The sequence below is a fragment of the Musa acuminata genome, chromosome BXJ2-3 (genome assembly GCF_036884655.1).
Source record: "Musa acuminata AAA Group cultivar baxijiao chromosome BXJ2-3, Cavendish_Baxijiao_AAA, whole genome shotgun sequence".
Classification (NCBI taxonomy): Eukaryota; Viridiplantae; Streptophyta; class Magnoliopsida; order Zingiberales; family Musaceae; genus Musa; species Musa acuminata.
Window position 1 is genome coordinate 9149749 of NC_088340.1, and position 15959 is coordinate 9165707.

Sequence of the window (15959 nt, forward strand, 5' to 3'; positions counted from 1 at the left end):
CCAAAAGCTTCTTTCGGGAAGTGCCGTGACGTCCCATGCCGCACCAACGACCATCCACAGAGCCATGCGCGTCTCCTTCCGGATCAGATGGACGGCTGAGATCATGGGATAGGGGCGATGGGCAGTTTTGCCTGCGTGGAAACCACGTCCGCAAACAAAACGAAACCCACGCACGGCAGAGAGCGGCTCGGGTGTACGACGGCGGGGACCATCTCGCAGTGACAACGTATTCGATGACTTAGAGTCTGAACTCCACGAAGCGTCCTCCGTGACGTGATGTCTCTTTCTGGTGGAGGAGCGAACAAACGAGCCGCGTTGGTACCGTCCTCCCCGCCGAGGGGAGTCGCAAACGATTCTCTCTGCTCTCGTCCGTATTCATCCAACGTCAGCCGTCATCGCCCGCCGTTACGAGTTCTAGCGACCGGCTATATAAGGAGAGCGGAGGCGGGGTAGAAAATCGTGTCAGCGAGTCTAGTCCGAGTGGAATCGTGGTTCCGTGGAAGATCCTAGAACCATTGAGGTTGTTCATCGCGGCAGAGGTGGGAGCGATGGATCAGGGGAGCTTGAAGGGCAAGGTGGTGATGGTCACAGGCGCCTCCTCCGGCATCGGCCGGGAGATATGCCTCGACCTCGCCGCCGCCGGGTGCAAGATCGTTGCCGCCGCACGGAGGGTCGATCGCCTCAAATCCCTCTGCGACGAGATCAACGGCTCCTCCAACACTGACCAAGCCGTCGCCGTGGAGCTCGACGTCAGCCGCAAGAGCCCCGCCATCGAGGCCGCCGTGCACGACGCGTGGAACGCCTTCGGCCGCATCGACGCGTTGGTGAACAACGCCGGAGTTAGAGGTAATTTTAGCCATAACGATTTCTGATCGTTGCACTGTCGTGCTCGGGAAAGCATCTCCAGCATCCCACAGCGTTCTACTGATGTCCGCTGCGTGTGAGCTCAGGTGGCGTGTACTCGGCGGTGGACTGGTCCGAGGAAGAGTGGCACAGGATCATGACCACCAACCTAACCGGGCTGTGGCTGGTGTCGAAGCACGTGTGCATACGCATGCGAGATGCGACGCAGAAGGGCGCGGTGATCAACATCTCATCCATCGCCGGCGTTGCACGCGGCCAGCTGCCCGGATCGCTCGCCTACACTGCATCCAAGACAGGCGTGAACTCCATCACGTGGGTGAGCTTGCCATGTCTACTTCTCCTTCGACCGGCTTAGGAATAATCCAAACCGGAGATGAGCTTCTCAGTCTCGTAAAACCTGTGCAGGTTATGGCATTGGAGATGGGACGATACGGGATAAGAACGAACTCGGTGTGTCCTGGGATCTTCAAGTCGGAGATAACGGAGCGTCTCATGGAGAAGGAATGGATCGGTAAAGTGGCGAGGAGGACAGTACCTCTGGGGACGTTTGGCACGGCGAATCCTTCCGTCACCTCGCTCATCCGCTATCTGGTCGATGATTCGTCGGAGTACGTGAATGGGAATGTGTTCATCGCTGATGCCGGTGCGACGCTCCCGGGGGTCCCCCTCTTCTCTTCCCTGTAAATGGTGGTTTCTCATATGGGCTTGCAATAAAAATTGAAATAAAAAATATGTATATATATATATATATATTTATTTATCATGAGCAAATATATAATCTTTTCAGGGGAAAAAATTGAAAGAGAAAACAGAGATAAAAATTAGAAGAGAAAAAGGGCGTTGCAAAGCCTTTCTCCAATCAGGCTTAACCAATCAGACCAGAGATTTGACGTTCTTTTGGGCACAGCACTAGTTTCGCCAGTACAAATCTAAAAGCATGACACGGAAACATCCAGATCACTGATCTCTCATCTTCCGAACTCGGCTAAGCATTCCTGTGGATGCGAGATCCTGTGATCAGCGTGCGACCTTACTATTCAACCCACTAATTGGCTGACCAGGTCAGCACGATTGAGACATCCTGGCCTCTCTTGACGTGTCCTCTACGACACCAATGGAGGGATTACTTCAAGTCAACGACGACGGAGAAAGACTTCGCAAGTTTCTTGCCGTCCAACAAATAATTCCTTTCAGTAGGCCGATGAGCTTACCCGCGAACAGCGGAGAATAGAGCTCGAGAGACCGACGAAAGATGGCGTCGCCCCCTTCTCCCTATCTCTTGCCTTCGCTCATCCTCACTCGCACTTTCCTCCTCGTCTTGCTACTAACCCAGACCATCTCCTCCGCCCAGAGCTACTCCAACATCACGCAGGGCACCACCCTCACGGCTGGCTCATCGACCAGCTCCTGGCTCTCTCCCTCCGGCGACTTCGCCTTCGGATTCTACCCCACCGACGCCCAAGCCTCCCTCTTCCTCGTCGCCATCTGGTTCGAGTCCACCTCCCCCAAAGCCGTCGTCTGGTCCGCCAACCGCGACGCTCCTGTCCGATCAGGCTCCACCCTGCAGCTGACCAGCGACGGCCGCCTCTCCCTAAAGGACGACGGCGGAAACGAAGTGTGGAGCGCGGGCCCTGCCAACGCCTCGACCGCCGCCGTCCTCGACTCCGGCAACGTCGTCCTCACTGCTTCCGGCGGCATCTTGTGGCAGAGCTTCGATCTTCCTACGGACACGCTCCTGCCGGGTCAAGTCTTGGGACTGGGCTCCGACCTTCGTTCCCAGCTCACCGACTCCGACTTCTCAGATGGCCGATTCGAGCTCGCGGCGCAAACGAGCGGCGAACTCCAGCTCCTACCGCTGGCCATCCCCTCTGGAAACCAATACGATCCATACTGGTCCATCGACACGACCGATTCCGGCTTTCAGCTCGTCTACAACGAATCCGGCAGCATATACTTCGCTCTCACGAATGGTACTCTGCTCAACGTAACTATGGCTTCTGTCTATTCCACCGAAGACTTCTTCCAACGCACGAGGCTGGATCCCGACGGCGTCTTCCGCCAGTACATCTACCCCAAGAGCGGCAGGGCGACCGGATCCTGGAGTAGGAAATGGAATGCGGTGGCCAAAGTGCCGGCGGACATCTGCAAAGATCTTCAATCCGACGGCGCTGGTAGCGGCACCTGTGGCTTTAACAGCTACTGCATGTCCGGCGGAGATCAGAGCGAGGTAAACTGCTTGTGCCCACCAGGGTACTCCTTCATCGACCCGGAGCGGAAGTACAAAGGTTGCGACCAGGACTTCCCACCCAGCTGCAAACAATACGATCCTGCTCAGTTCAACCTGATCCCCTTAATCAACGCCAACTGGCCCTTCTCGGATTACGAGCACTACACGAACGTGAACGAAGACCAGTGCAGACAGTACTGTTTGGAGGATTGCCTCTGCGCGGTTGCCATCTTCTGGAACGGAAAGGAATGCTGGAAGAAGAAGCTGCCGCTGTCGAATGGAAAGCTGGGTAGCTATACGAACGGGTCGACACTGATAAAAGTGTCGAAAACTAATTATAATTCCCTGTTGCCGCCATCGGGTCCAGTTATATCTGTGGTGAAGAAGGAAAGGAAGACTTTGATTCAGATTGGAGCAGTGCTTCTGGGGTGCTCTGGGTTTTTTAATGTGATCTTCATCGCGTTGATCATTGCAAAGATCTTTGGTTCCCCTAGGGGGAGGAGTCCGACGTTTCAGCCGCAGACCAGCATGTCCAAATTTAATATCAGAGTCTTTAGTTACAAGGAGCTTGAAGAAGCAACCGATGGATTCAAAGAAGAACTGGGAAGAGGGGCCTTCGGTTCAGTTTATAAAGGTGTGCTGTCATCCTACATTAGCACTAATATTGCGGTGAAGAAGTTAGATCGGCTGCTTCGCGAGAACGAGAAGGAGTTCATAAATGAGGTGAGATCTATTGGGCAGACTCATCACAAGAATCTGGTCAGATTGATTGGATACTGCAACGAAGGGACGCACAGACTTCTGGTGTACGAGTACATGCGAAACGGGTCGTTGATTGGCTTCTTGTTCGGCAATATAAAGCTGCATTGGCAGCAGAGGGTCCAAATCATATATGGAATCGCAAGAGGATTGCTTTACTTGCACGACGAGTGCAGCACTCCGATCATCCACTGTGACATCAAACCTCAGAATATACTCCTGGATGACAATTTTGTGGCTAGGATTTCGGATTTCGGGTTAGCGAAGCTGCTGAGGGCTGACCAGACTCGAACCAATACCGGCATAAGGGGAACAAGAGGGTATGTAGCACCAGAGTGGTTCAAGAGCATGGCGATCACGAAGAAGGTGGATGTGTACAGCTTTGGTGTGATGATGCTGGAGATCATATGCTGCCGGAAGAACTTGGAAACAGAGATAGGCGAAGAGGAGGAACCGGTGCTCATTTACTGGGCTTACGATTGTTACAAGGATGGGATGGCGGATCTTTTGGTGCAGCATGACAAAGACGCACTGGCCGATATGGAGGAGGTGGAGAGGTTTGTGAAAATAGCGTTTTGGTGCATCCAAGAGGATCCGTCGCTCAGGCCTTCGATGCAGAAGGTGACTCAGATGCTGGAAGGAGCAGTTGAAGTTTCTCTGCCACCCGATCCTTCCCCATTCCTGACCACAAATTAGTCACAGAGTTCCTGAGTGCTTGGACTTAGGTTTGCTCTTCTAATTCTCCTGAAACCCATGGCTGGTGCAAGAATCGCTGCAAAGCGCATATTGTGGTAGCAAACCAAGTGTATTATGGAAACTTATCATATAGCCAGCCTTCCTACTATCAGTATACATAGAAGTCCAGTCTGCAAGGCTCTCGCCTATGTTGAATTTGGGAAGCACCAATACATTGGTCATAGATAGTATCTTGTAATTTAAACACGAAACCAGTGAAATAGTTTGCTGCATAATTCTTCCTGAATACACTAATTTATTATTTTCTTTTTTCTTGTGGTTAAAATATCTATCAAACAGAGTAGGTAATCAAGGATAAGGTCGTTGTGGAATTTGGGGAGAGAAAAAGAAGCAATGAAAAAGAGTTTCTGTAAGAGAGAGAGAGAGAGAGAGAGAGAGAGAGAGAGAGAGAGAACAGTTGGGATTAAGAAAGGCATATCAGGTGGCGTTAAAACTTGATTCTGAATCTTCAGAAGTTTTTAGATAACTATTACCTTGTTCTTCCATAGAGAGACTCTGCATGCGAACATAGATCTACCGAACAAATATGAGTTTTATATGATCGATCATATTTCTTATTCTTTTCTCTCTTTTTTTTTTCCTAGTTTGTGTGATGGTTTTCCCCATTGTATCCATTGCTACGACATCTTCTACCTTAACCTTTCTAGATCTTCACCCGCTTTAACCTTTCTCATAAAATCCATGCCTACCGTTGTGGTTAATTAAATTTACCTAAATTATAAACACCCTAATAATGCTGGGCATCTCTGAAGCTATGAGCATGCTTATTTCACTCTTTCCTGATGGTCTTTTTCTTTCTTCTGAAGTTGGTTGCTAGTGGTACGTCGGACGATGAACGGAAGGCCGCGATGAACTCTGTTAACCCAAAGTACATCCTCCGGAACTATCTGTGCCAAAGCGCCATCGATGCAGCTGAACAAGGTGACTATGGGGAGGTTCGCAGGCTTCTGAAACTCATGGAGCACCCATACGATGATCAACCGGGAATGGAGAAGTATGCACGGTTGCCACCTGCATGGGCTTACAGACCTGGTGTGTGCATGCTATCATGCTCATCTTGAGGATGAATTTGATTGGGCATAACTGCCATATACTCAAACCTGATTGTATATACCATTAAAAAGTTTTACTCCGATAATGTATTATGAGGATAGCGCTATCGAATGCATCACCCGTTCTGTTTATTAGTTTACGTTTCTATGCTTAACCAGTGGTTAATCTGTGTTGTAATCGAAACCTTCCAACCTTTCTCTGGGAAGTGATGCATTAGATAAAAGGGTCGATGTCAATTTCCTGTCATGTTGTGTGTGGTTTATGGATGATATGAATTGCTAACTCAACAGCTCCTTGACAACTTCTTGTCCAAACAGCAGGCTGCAGATCGCCTTTAATCATTCAGAACACTGTAATCCCTCCAGCTGTATGGTTTGATTAGGCTTAGTACGTACTAATTAGCGCATGCCATGTAATTATTTGTTGGTTGCTTACCGGAATCTAACACGTTTCATCACTGGTGATGGTTATGAAAGATGATTCCTATCCCTCTTAGCCCCTGAAGCTTCCCACTAAAAAGATTCTTGATGTGCCTAAAAGTTACATGGGCTACTCCTCCAAAGATCAAATACAAAAGAAAAAGAATCCTCCAAAGATTAAACAAAGAAGAAAAAGAGAATGTATACGAATTATTTTAATCAGTACCTGTTTATTATATGGGCTTGCAATAAAAATTGAAATAAAAAATATGTATATATATATATATTTATTTTTCATGAGCAAATATATAATCTTTTCAGGGGAAAAAATTGAAAGAGAAAACAGAGATAAAAATTAGAATAGACAAAGGGCGTTACAAAGCCTTTCTCCAATCAGGCTTAACCATCAGTCCAGAGATTTGACGTTCTTTTGGGCACAGCACTTGTTTCGCCAGTACGAATCTAAAAGCATGTCACGGAAACAACCAGATCATTGATCTCTCATCTTCCGAACTCGGCTAAGTATTCCTGTGGATGCGGGATCCTGTGATCAGCGTGCGAGCTTACTATTCAACCCACTAATTGGCTGACCAGGTCAGCACGATTGAGACATCCTGGCCTCTCTTGACGTGGCCTCTACGACACCATTGCAGGGATTACTTCAAGTCAACGACGACGGAGAAAGACTCCGCAAGTTTCTTGCCGTCCAACAAATAATTCCTTTCAGTAGGCCGATGATCTTACCAGCGAGCAGCAGAGAATAGAGCTCGAGAGACCGACGAAAGATGGCGTCGCCCCCTTCTCCCTATCTCTTGCCTTCGCTCATCCTCACTCGCACTTTCCTCCTCGTCTTGCTACTAACCCAGACCATCTCCTCCGCCCAGAGCTACTCCAACATCACGCAGGGCACCACCCTCACGGCTGGCTCATCGACCGGCTCCTGGCTCTCTCCATCCGGCGACTTCGCCTTCGGATTCTACCCCACCGACGCCCAAGCCTCCCTCTTCCTCGTCGCCATCTGGTTCGAGTCCACCTCCCCCAAAGCCGTCGTCTGGTCCGCCAACCGCGACGCTCCTGTCCGATCAGGCTCCACCCTGCAGCTGACCAGCGACGGCCGCCTCTCCCTAAAGGACGACGGCGGAAACGAAGTGTGGAGCGCGGGCCCTGCCAACTCCTCCACCGCCGCCGTCCTCGACTCCGGCAACGTCGTCCTCACTGCTTCCGGCGGCATCTCGTGGCAGAGCTTCGATCTTCCTACGGACACGCTCCTGCCGGGTCAAGTCTTGGGACTGGGCTCCGACCTTCGTTCCCAGCTCACCGACTCCGACTTCTCAGATGGCCGATTCGAGCTCGCGGCGCAAACGAGCGGCGAACTCCAGCTCCTACCGCTGGCCATCCCCTCTGGAAACCAATACGATCCATACTGGTCCATCGACACGACCGATTCCGGCTTTCAGCTCGTCTACAACGAATCCGGCAGCATATACTTCGCTCTCACGAATGGTACTCTGCTCAACGTAACTATGGCTTCTGTCTATTCCACCGAAGACTTCTTCCAACGCACGAGGCTGGATCCCGACGGCGTCTTCCGCCAGTACATCTACCCCAAGAGCGGCAGGGCGACCGGATCCTGGAGTAGGAAATGGAATGCGGTGGCCAAAGTGCCGGCGGACATCTGCAAAGATCTTCAATCCGACGGCGCTGGTAGCGGCACCTGTGGCTTTAACAGCTACTGCATATCCGGCGGAGATCAGAGCGAGGTAAACTGCTTGTGCCCACCAGGGTACTCCTTCATCGACCCGGAGCGGAAGTACAAAGGTTGCGACCAGGACTTCCCACCCAGCTGCAAACAATACGATCCTGCTCAGTTCAACCTGATCCCCATAAACAACGCCAACTGGCCCTTCTCGGATTACGAGCACTACACGAACGTGAACGAAGACCAGTGCAGACAGTACTGTTTGGAGGATTGCCTCTGCGCGGTTGCCATCTTCTGGGACGGAAAGGAATGCTGGAAGAAGAAGCTGCCGCTGTCGAATGGAAAGCTGGGTAGCTATATCGACGGGACGGTACTGATAAAAGTGTCGAAAACTAATTATACTTCCCTGTTGCCGCCATCGGGTCCAGTTATATCTGTGGTGAAGAAGGAAGTGAAGAAGGAAAGGAAGACTTTGATTCAGATTGGAGCAGTGCTTCTGGGGTGCTCTGGATTTTTTAATGTGATCTTCATCGCGTTGATCATTGCAAAGATCTTTGGCTCCCCCAGGGGGAGGAGTGATAGAAGATAAAGATTTTTCTAACTATACGAGGAAATTTCTCATTCTGTTGAGGAAAATCCTCTATTCTGTTAGGGAAATCCTCCCTCCTAATTTGTATAAATAGGAGAAGGAACATGTTAATAGATTCAAGCTAAAGCTATTTCATTTATATAATAAAGCTTCTTCAATTATTGTTCTTATCTTCTATTATTTCTATCATGGTATCAGAGCCGCTTGCCTAGAGCAAGCTCTCTTCTCGCTGCCAATTCATCATTGGTGTTGCCACTCTGCGCCAACGTCCGTTCCCTTCCGCTACGGCATCTCTAGTGCTGCTCATCAGCACTGCCCCACCTTTCTTCCTCGTTGTAGTCATTTTCCTTCCTCTTTTGCTACAGCTTCCTCCTCTGTTGCAGTTTTCTCTTTTGCTGTAGTAGCATCACTGCAACATTGCTGTAGATTTCTTCTCTACCGTTGCAGCCGACCACGACCAACGTCGTTGAGAAAAGTGAAGCTTCACTCTTGCCTTCGGCCAGTGACCAACGTCGCTAAGAAAAGTGAAGCTTCACCCTTCGGCTAGCGACCAATGCCGTTGCATTCCTAAGAGGCTCCGTGGTCAATCCTCATCTTCCTCACCGCGGTAGTCTTCGTTGATCTGTCAATATTCGGCAGACTTAAGGAGAATGAAGGGAACGCCTATGCCATCACAACAACAGCAATCGCAGCAGCAGCAGTAGCGATCTACACTTATCTTACTCATGAAGCCTCTCGCTTGTAAACAATTCTTTGCATCGATTCGAGATTGGTATCCTTGTCAGGAGCACCATCTTGCGGGGGCATGATAGAAGATAAGATTTTCCTAACTATATGAGGAAATTTTTCATTCTGTTGAGGAAAATCCTCTATTCTGTTAGGGAAATCCTCCCTCCTAATTTGTATAAATAGAAGAAGGAACATGTTAATAGATTCAAGCTAAAGCTATTTCATTTCTATAATAAAGCTTCTTCAATTATTGTTCTTATCTTCTATTATTTCTATCAAGGAGTACGACGTTTCAGCCGCATACCAGCATGTCCGAATTTAATATCAGAGTCTTTAGTTACAAGGAGCTTGAAGAAGCAACCGATGGATTCAAAGAAGAACTGGGAAGAGGGGCCTTCGGTTCAGTTTATAAAGGTGTGTTGTCATCCTACATTAGCACTAATATTGCGGTGAAGAAGTTAGATAGGCTGCTTCGCGAGAACGAGAAGGAGTTCATAAATGAGGTGAGATCTATTGGGCAGACTCATCACAAGAATCTGGTCAGATTGATTGGATACTGCAACGAAGGGACGCACAGACTTCTGGTGTACGAGTACATGCGAAACGGGTCGTTGATTGGCTTCTTGTTCGGCAATACAAAGCTGCATTGGCAGCAGAGGGTCCAAATCATATTTGGAATCGCAAGAGGATTGCTTTACTTGCACGACGAGTGCAGCACTCCGATCATCCACTGTGACATCAAACCTCAGAATGTACTCCTGGATGACAATTTTGTGGCTAGGATTTCGGATTTCGGGTTAGCGAAGCTGCTGAGGGCTGACCAGACTCGAACCAATACCGGCATAAGGGGAACCAGAGGGTACGTAGCACCAGAGTGGTTCAAGAGCATGGCGATCACGAAGAAGGTGGATGTGTACAGCTTTGGTGTGATGATGCTGGAGATCATATGCTGCCGGAAGAACTTGGAAACAGAGATCGGGGAAGAGGAGGAACCGGTGCTCATTTACCTGGTAGTGGAGTGGTAATTCTTGTTGACTATAATATTATCCACCTTCTGTTCAAAAACACATCTCAGAGTTACCGATCTTCCAACTGGTATAATTAATAATATAATTTTGTTTCCTGTAGTTAGCTTTCTTTTAAACATAATTGCATATGTTTGACCAACAATAACAAGTTTCTGTTTGCAGCTAATATTTGAACTTTAGAAAATAGCTGATCTGTTTTCAAATGGTTTTCAGGTGCTTCATGCATGTTACAGTAAAGTATCTCCATCTGCTGAAGTGGAAAGTCCTGAGCTTGTAGCTTGGTCAGAATCAGTTGCTGAATTGCTTGATTTGGATCCAAAAGAGTGGGCATCTTGACTAGCTCTGTTCTTCAGCTGTTTAAATTCTAAAATATGTAAAATTTTCAGCTAAGTAATCAACATTTTTCACCAATTAGATAAATTATTGCTCAAATCTAGACTTTTCTCTAAAACCTGCATAATCACAAGTTCGTTTCATGTTTACATTAACTATTTGGCAATTCAAGTGTCATGTCTTGCATCTTCGGTTGGTTTGCAATAATATGACTTGACGAACAAGTTTCCCCAGGAATCAAATACCTATTCATCTGTTCTCATTCCCCAGTACCTGGATCACATCATCCATACTACGTTGTAGTTGCCTGAATCTATTGCCTAAAGCATATATAAGAATATTTTGACTCGTAAGATTTATTTTTCATCTTCAATTATTTAAAGACACTTGGGAATCTTGGATAGTTCCATTTTTAGATGGCTTTGCATGGATTTGTTGACTAGTTCTCTCGGGTAATATGTTATTTCAATGGAGCTCTATTTTGACTCTACCCTCATGTCTGGTTACAGATTTGAGCGGCCTGATTTCCCTTTAATATTCTCTGGAGCATTACCTCTAAAGGGAGGGTTAGTATTAAATGATAAACTTTGGTCGTGTACCTTTCTCTCAGCTTCAACTGTGATGATGATCTAAATTATTATCTTTTGTAGGTTACCTTATGCACAGTGCTATGGGGGTCACCAATTTGGTGTGTGGGCTGGTCAGCTAGGGGATGGACGCGCAATTACTCTTGGTGAGCTTCTAAATTCTCGAGGCGAAAGATGGGAATTGCAGCTTAAGGGTGCTGGGAAGACTCCTTATAGCCGATTTGCAGATGGTCTGGCAGTCCTTCGTAGCAGCATTCGTGAATTTCTTTGCAGTGAGGCAATGATTGGACTAGGAATTCCCACTACTCGTGCACTCTCTCTTGTTACCACTGGCAAATTTGTTAGTCGAGACATGTTTTACGAGTATGTTACTGTTGAACATTTTTATGGCTACTTTTTCCTCTGTACATCTAACAAATGGCAGCACTACACACTTTTCATGAAGGGGTTATAGCACAGTTGATACTATTTAGAATCACAGGGTAGTGATCCCAGGTCAATAGACTATTACTTCATAGTAGCACAAATCAGAAGACAGTTACATCTTTGGGCATATCCTTCCAAATAGATCTGTTTTTTCCTGTCATCTTTTTTTTTTTTTTAATATGAGGTACGTGATGGTAGCATTTTTACTAATGAAAGTTCACAGAAGAGCACAATGCATAGACAGAATATTCGGGTTTTGTTACTTTAAAGACTTCAGGTCCTCTCATATAAACCTTGTGATTCTACTTGTGTGTTTTAAATATCCATATTTTATCTTAAATTCTTAACCTTTCTCTGTTATGTTATCAACCTTATATATGCTCATGGGCCTTGCAGCGGCAATCCTAAGGATGAACCTGGTGCAATTGTTTGCCGTGTTGCTCAGTCCTTCCTGCGTTTTGGTTCATATCAAATTCATGCCTCTAGGGGAAAAGAAGACCTTGATCTTGTTCGAACTTTGGCAGATTACACAATTTGCCATCATTTTCCCCATATTGAGAAAATGAGCAAAAGTGATGACTTGTCTTTTGAGGTCGGTGTCGAGGGCTCTTTGATAGTGGATCTGACATCTAACAAGTATGCAGGTAATGTTCTTCATATGTGCATCTGTCTAAATCTGCCAAATATTGTATGCTATGAATAAAAATGTCAATATTTTCTGGAAATACTTAAATATTTGACCGTCTGTTTTTTGCATGGATCTTATCAGCTTGGTCAGTTGAGGTTGCTGAGCGGACTGCTTCCTTGATTGCCAGTTGGCAAGGAGTTGGCTTCACCCATGGTGTTCTGAACACCGATAACATGAGTGTGTTGGGTCTGACCATTGACTACGGGCCTTTTGGTTTTCTGGATGCATTTGATCCAAGTTATACTCCAAATACTACAGACCTTCCTGGGAGGAGGTACTGTTTTGCAAACCAGCCTGATATTGGCTTGTGGAATATTGCACAATTTACTGCAACCTTATCGGCTGCACAATTGATCAGCAAAGAGGAGGCAAACTATGCTATGGAAAGGTAATTTTTTTAGTTTATGATGAGATTATATTTTGAAAAATGTGGTTGATTATGTTTTGAAAAACATGTAGTTTGATTGTTGACATTAGGCTGTTCATCTTTTTTGCAGATATGGAGACAAATTCATGGATGAATACCAGTCCATAATGACCAGGAAACTAGGTTTATCCAAATACAATAAACAACTTATAAGTACCCTTCTCAACAACATGGCTGTTGACAAAGTTGATTACACAAACTTCTTTCGGTTGCTTTCAAATATAAAAGCGGACACTGGTACTCCCAAAAATGAGCTCCTCGTCCCTCTTAAAGCTGCTTTGTTGGACATTGGCCAGGAGCGGAAGGAGGCATGGACCACTTGGGTGCAAACCTATATTGAAGAGGTATGATTTTCATTTGGTTGATACATTTACTCTGATTTTTCGTAGTAGCACATGTCCATGTCATCCTCGTCCTCTTTTTTCTTTTTGGTCCTCTGACTTCAGGTTCAAAAGAATGAAGTCCTAACCCGCTTAGCCTAGGAATTTAATTCAACAGTTCAGCTTATTAGTTATAGATTGGGGGCAAGAATGGTTGGTAACATTCAATTATAGTATAAAGGTGAGCAACCAAGGGTAGACTAGGAGAAGTGGTGATGATGAGTGGAGGATACAGCAAGAAGCTCAACAAGGAGCAAGGTGGAAGTTTTAAGATAAGCATGGCAACGTATGTTGAAATCAAATGGCATGTGGATTTGATGAGGTATTTAAGGACATAGCAATACATCCCATGTGGAAAGAGGAGTTGCCAAATATAAGTTTTGCAGCTAGGCAAGTTATTTCTCTTCACTTCACGATTTGAATGCATGATGGAGTGGAGGAAAGAAGTGCATTAGTCTTCCTAAAGAACATTGCAAATTTGCTTTGATGATTGCATATGGTAACAAATAAGTGAATCTGGCAAAAAATATGGCAAGAAACATGTATTTGTTATGCATATAGGAACTTCCTTCAGTCTCATGGTTTTGAGGTTAGCTGTATTCTTTGCTTAAAGCCGATTGTATTAAGATGCAAGTGAAAACAGACTCAACTTTGTTAGGTTATATATGATAACATAATATTTTGGGGCCCTGCTAGTATTGCATCCCATGGAACCCTTGGGCCCACAGCCAGGCTGGTGCATTGCTTAGTGGTTCGGGTTCTGCATGGGCATCTCTGAGGCTATGAGCATGCTTATTTCACTCTTTCCTGATGGTCGCTTTCTTTCTTCTGAAGTTGGTTGCTAGTGGTACGTCGGACGATGAACGGAAGGCCGCGATGAACTCTGTTAACCCAAAGTACATCCTCCGGAACTATCTGTGCCAAAGCGCCATCGATGCAGCTGAACAAGGTGACTATGGGGAGGTTCGCAGGCTTCTGAAACTCATGGAGCACCCATACGATGATCAACTGGGAATGGAGAAGTATGCACGGTTGCCACCTGCATGGGCTTACAGACCTGGTGTGTGCATGCTATCATGCTCATCTTGAGGATGAATTTGATTGGGCATAACTGCCATATACTCAAACCTGATTGTATATACCATTAAAAAGTTTTACTCCGATAATGTATTATGAGGATAGTGCTATCGAATGCATCACCCGTTCTGTTTATTAGTTTACGTTTCTATGCTTAACCAGTGGTTAATCTGTGTTGTAATCGAAACCTTCCAACCTTTCTCTGGGAAGTGATGCATTAGATAAAAGGGTCGATGTCAATTTCCTGTCATGTTGTGTGTGGTTTATGGATGATATGAATTGCTAACTCAACAGCTCCTTGACAACTTCTTGTCCAAACAGCAGGCTGCAGGTCGCCTTTAATCATTCAAGACACTGTAATCCCTCCAGCTGTATGGTTTGATTAGGCTTAGTACGTACTAATTAGCGCATGCCATGTAATTATTTGTTGGTTGCTTACATGAATCTAACACGCTTCATCACTGGTGATGGATATGAAAGATGATTCCTATCCCTCTTAACCCCTGAAGCTTCCCACTAAAAAGATTCTTGATGTGCCTAAAAGTTACATGGGCTACTCCTCCAAAGATCAAATGCAAAAGAAAAAGAGAATATATACAAATTATTTTAATCATTACCTGTTTAATCTATGCACTAGAATCTTCAAAACATCGTTATAGAACAGCCATAAAACATATATATAGAGAGAGAGAGAGAGAGATTAAGTTGTTCAGTCATAGAATATATATATATATATATATAGATAGATAGAGAGAGAGAGAGAGAGAGAGAGAGAGAGAGAGAGGTGTTCAGAAAAAATCATTTGTGGAACGTAAACTGCAACAACGTCCTCTAATGGCCAAACTTTATTCACCGGAAACATTCTCCGATGGACAGCTTCTTGCAACATAACAGTCTCATATGCTTCTTGCAAGCATCTCCTGGTACCTCCTGTACGACTCCTGCTTCTCCAGCCTAAACTTCTCATGGCACCTCGCTATAAACCTCTCCGCGAGCCGGTCGATCTCGCTTCCTTCGCCTGTATCCCCTCCCGAAGCCTCCGACTCGTCCTCGAGCCAGTCGAGGCACCCACCGAGTGGTGGCTCCGCCTCACCAGCGCTGTCCTCGGTGAAGATCACCGTCGAGTCATCAAACTCCGAGATGGGAAGCCGCGGCGGCATGGGTGTCACGCACGAGGATGACCAGCTACGGTGCAGCTTAAAGAAGCCGAAGAGCTTCTTCTTCGTCTTCCTCAGCTTAAAGTCGCGGTTGCTGTCGATGGCCTTCTTCTTCTTCTTCTTCTTAAGAAGCTCCGCGACCATGGACTTGGCATGGGAGATGTGTCGAAGGAGGTAGACCTTGAGCAGGCTTCTGATCTTGAAGGAAGTTGAGCTTGGGCATGGCGATTCCGCTCCCAAGCCATAGAAAGACTGCAGGGGCTTTACACTGTATTGCCTGGCCATCACATCAGGCTCAGCAACTCAGTTGGAGACCATGGCCTTTATAAGCATCTTCCAAAGAGAGCTTTGTGTTCTTTCCTCATACTTCCGATTTGATCCGTTCTTACATGTCTTAAAGTTGCTTGTGAGGATAAGAGCGATCTCCTCTTACGTAAGGGATCTCACGGGGAGGTTTTGTGACGACTTTTGCCACTCAAGCAATTGGTGTTTCTGAGGATGGGATGTTACGTTGAAAGGAGAAGGATGGTGTTGCGTAGAGGATCTTTAGAACGAGGAAAGCAAAGCAAACGAGTAGTAACATCAACACTCGGATTTAGTGTGAAGTATATTAAGACTAAGATTCAACCTAACTATTTTAAGTCAGTAGTTCAATTTCAATGAAATTAATATGTTAATTATTCTATCATATCTGATCATGATATTTGATAAGAGTTAGTTGTCTCATCAAATTGACAATTGATACAAAAATTAATCTAGTA

The 15959-nt window shown here is 46.2% G+C and overlaps 5 protein-coding genes across 5 annotated transcripts; 4 read left to right on the forward strand and 1 right to left on the reverse strand.

The window, feature by feature from the left end:
* Window positions 1-447: 447 nt before the first annotated feature.
* On the forward strand, window positions 448-1627 carry LOC135607267 (uncharacterized). Its single transcript, XM_065098950.1, has 3 exons — window positions 448-846; window positions 951-1180; window positions 1270-1627. Exons 1-3 carry the CDS (start codon window positions 549-551, stop codon window positions 1546-1548), a joined length of 807 nt encoding a protein of 268 aa, XP_064955022.1. The 5' UTR covers window positions 448-548; the 3' UTR covers window positions 1549-1627.
* Window positions 1628-1765: 138 nt separating this feature from the next.
* Window positions 1766-5905, forward strand: LOC135607265 (G-type lectin S-receptor-like serine/threonine-protein kinase LECRK3). The gene has a single exon (XM_065098949.1). The coding sequence runs from the start codon at window positions 2117-2119 to the stop codon at window positions 4544-4546; it is 2430 nt and encodes an 809-aa protein (XP_064955021.1). The 5' UTR covers window positions 1766-2116; the 3' UTR covers window positions 4547-5905.
* Window positions 5906-6863: 958 nt separating this feature from the next.
* LOC135606665 (G-type lectin S-receptor-like serine/threonine-protein kinase LECRK3) lies at window positions 6864-8366 on the forward strand. Its single transcript, XM_065097719.1, has one exon. The coding sequence runs from the start codon at window positions 6864-6866 to the stop codon at window positions 8364-8366; it is 1503 nt and encodes a 500-aa protein (XP_064953791.1).
* A 1017-nt stretch (window positions 8367-9383) lies between these two features.
* LOC135606666 (uncharacterized) lies at window positions 9384-14291 on the forward strand. Its single transcript, XM_065097720.1, has 8 exons — window positions 9384-10105; window positions 10304-10446; window positions 10966-11022; window positions 11107-11406; window positions 11866-12113; window positions 12239-12545; window positions 12655-12928; window positions 13799-14291. Exons 1-8 carry the CDS (start codon window positions 9404-9406, stop codon window positions 14051-14053), a joined length of 2286 nt encoding a protein of 761 aa, XP_064953792.1. The 5' UTR covers window positions 9384-9403; the 3' UTR covers window positions 14054-14291.
* A 646-nt stretch (window positions 14292-14937) lies between these two features.
* Window positions 14938-15483, reverse strand: LOC135606667 (uncharacterized). Its single transcript, XM_065097722.1, has one exon. It carries the CDS (start codon window positions 15481-15483, stop codon window positions 14938-14940), a length of 546 nt encoding a protein of 181 aa, XP_064953794.1.
* Between the last annotated feature and the right edge of the window lie 476 nt (window positions 15484-15959).

What these genes read in the sequence shown, in the direction of transcription:
- LOC135607267 (XM_065098950.1), top strand. Translation starts at nt 549, where the DNA reads ATGGATCAGGGGAGCTTGAAGGGCAAGGTGGTGATGGTCACAGGCGCC. An exon ending in GAACAACGCCGGAGTTAGAG is followed by an intron (nt 847 to 950) that starts GTAATTTTAGCC and finishes GTGTGAGCTCAG; the next exon opens with GTGGCGTGTACTCGGCGGTG. An exon ending in GCGTGAACTCCATCACGTGG is followed by an intron (nt 1,181 to 1,269) that starts GTGAGCTTGCCA and finishes AAACCTGTGCAG; the next exon opens with GTTATGGCATTGGAGATGGG.
- LOC135607265 (XM_065098949.1), top strand. Translation starts at nt 2,117, where the DNA reads ATGGCGTCGCCCCCTTCTCCCTATCTCTTGCCTTCGCTCATCCTCACT.
- LOC135606666 (XM_065097720.1), top strand. Translation starts at nt 9,404, where the DNA reads ATGTCCGAATTTAATATCAGAGTCTTTAGTTACAAGGAGCTTGAAGAA. An exon ending in AACCGGTGCTCATTTACCTG is followed by an intron (nt 10,106 to 10,303) that starts GTAGTGGAGTGG and finishes TTTGAACTTTAG; the next exon opens with AAAATAGCTGATCTGTTTTC. An exon ending in CTTGATTTGGATCCAAAAGA is followed by an intron (nt 10,447 to 10,965) that starts GTGGGCATCTTG and finishes GTCTGGTTACAG; the next exon opens with ATTTGAGCGGCCTGATTTCC.
- LOC135606665 (XM_065097719.1), top strand. Translation starts at nt 6,864, where the DNA reads ATGGCGTCGCCCCCTTCTCCCTATCTCTTGCCTTCGCTCATCCTCACT.
- LOC135606667 (XM_065097722.1), bottom strand. Translation starts at nt 15,483, where the DNA reads ATGGCCAGGCAATACAGTGTAAAGCCCCTGCAGTCTTTCTATGGCTTG.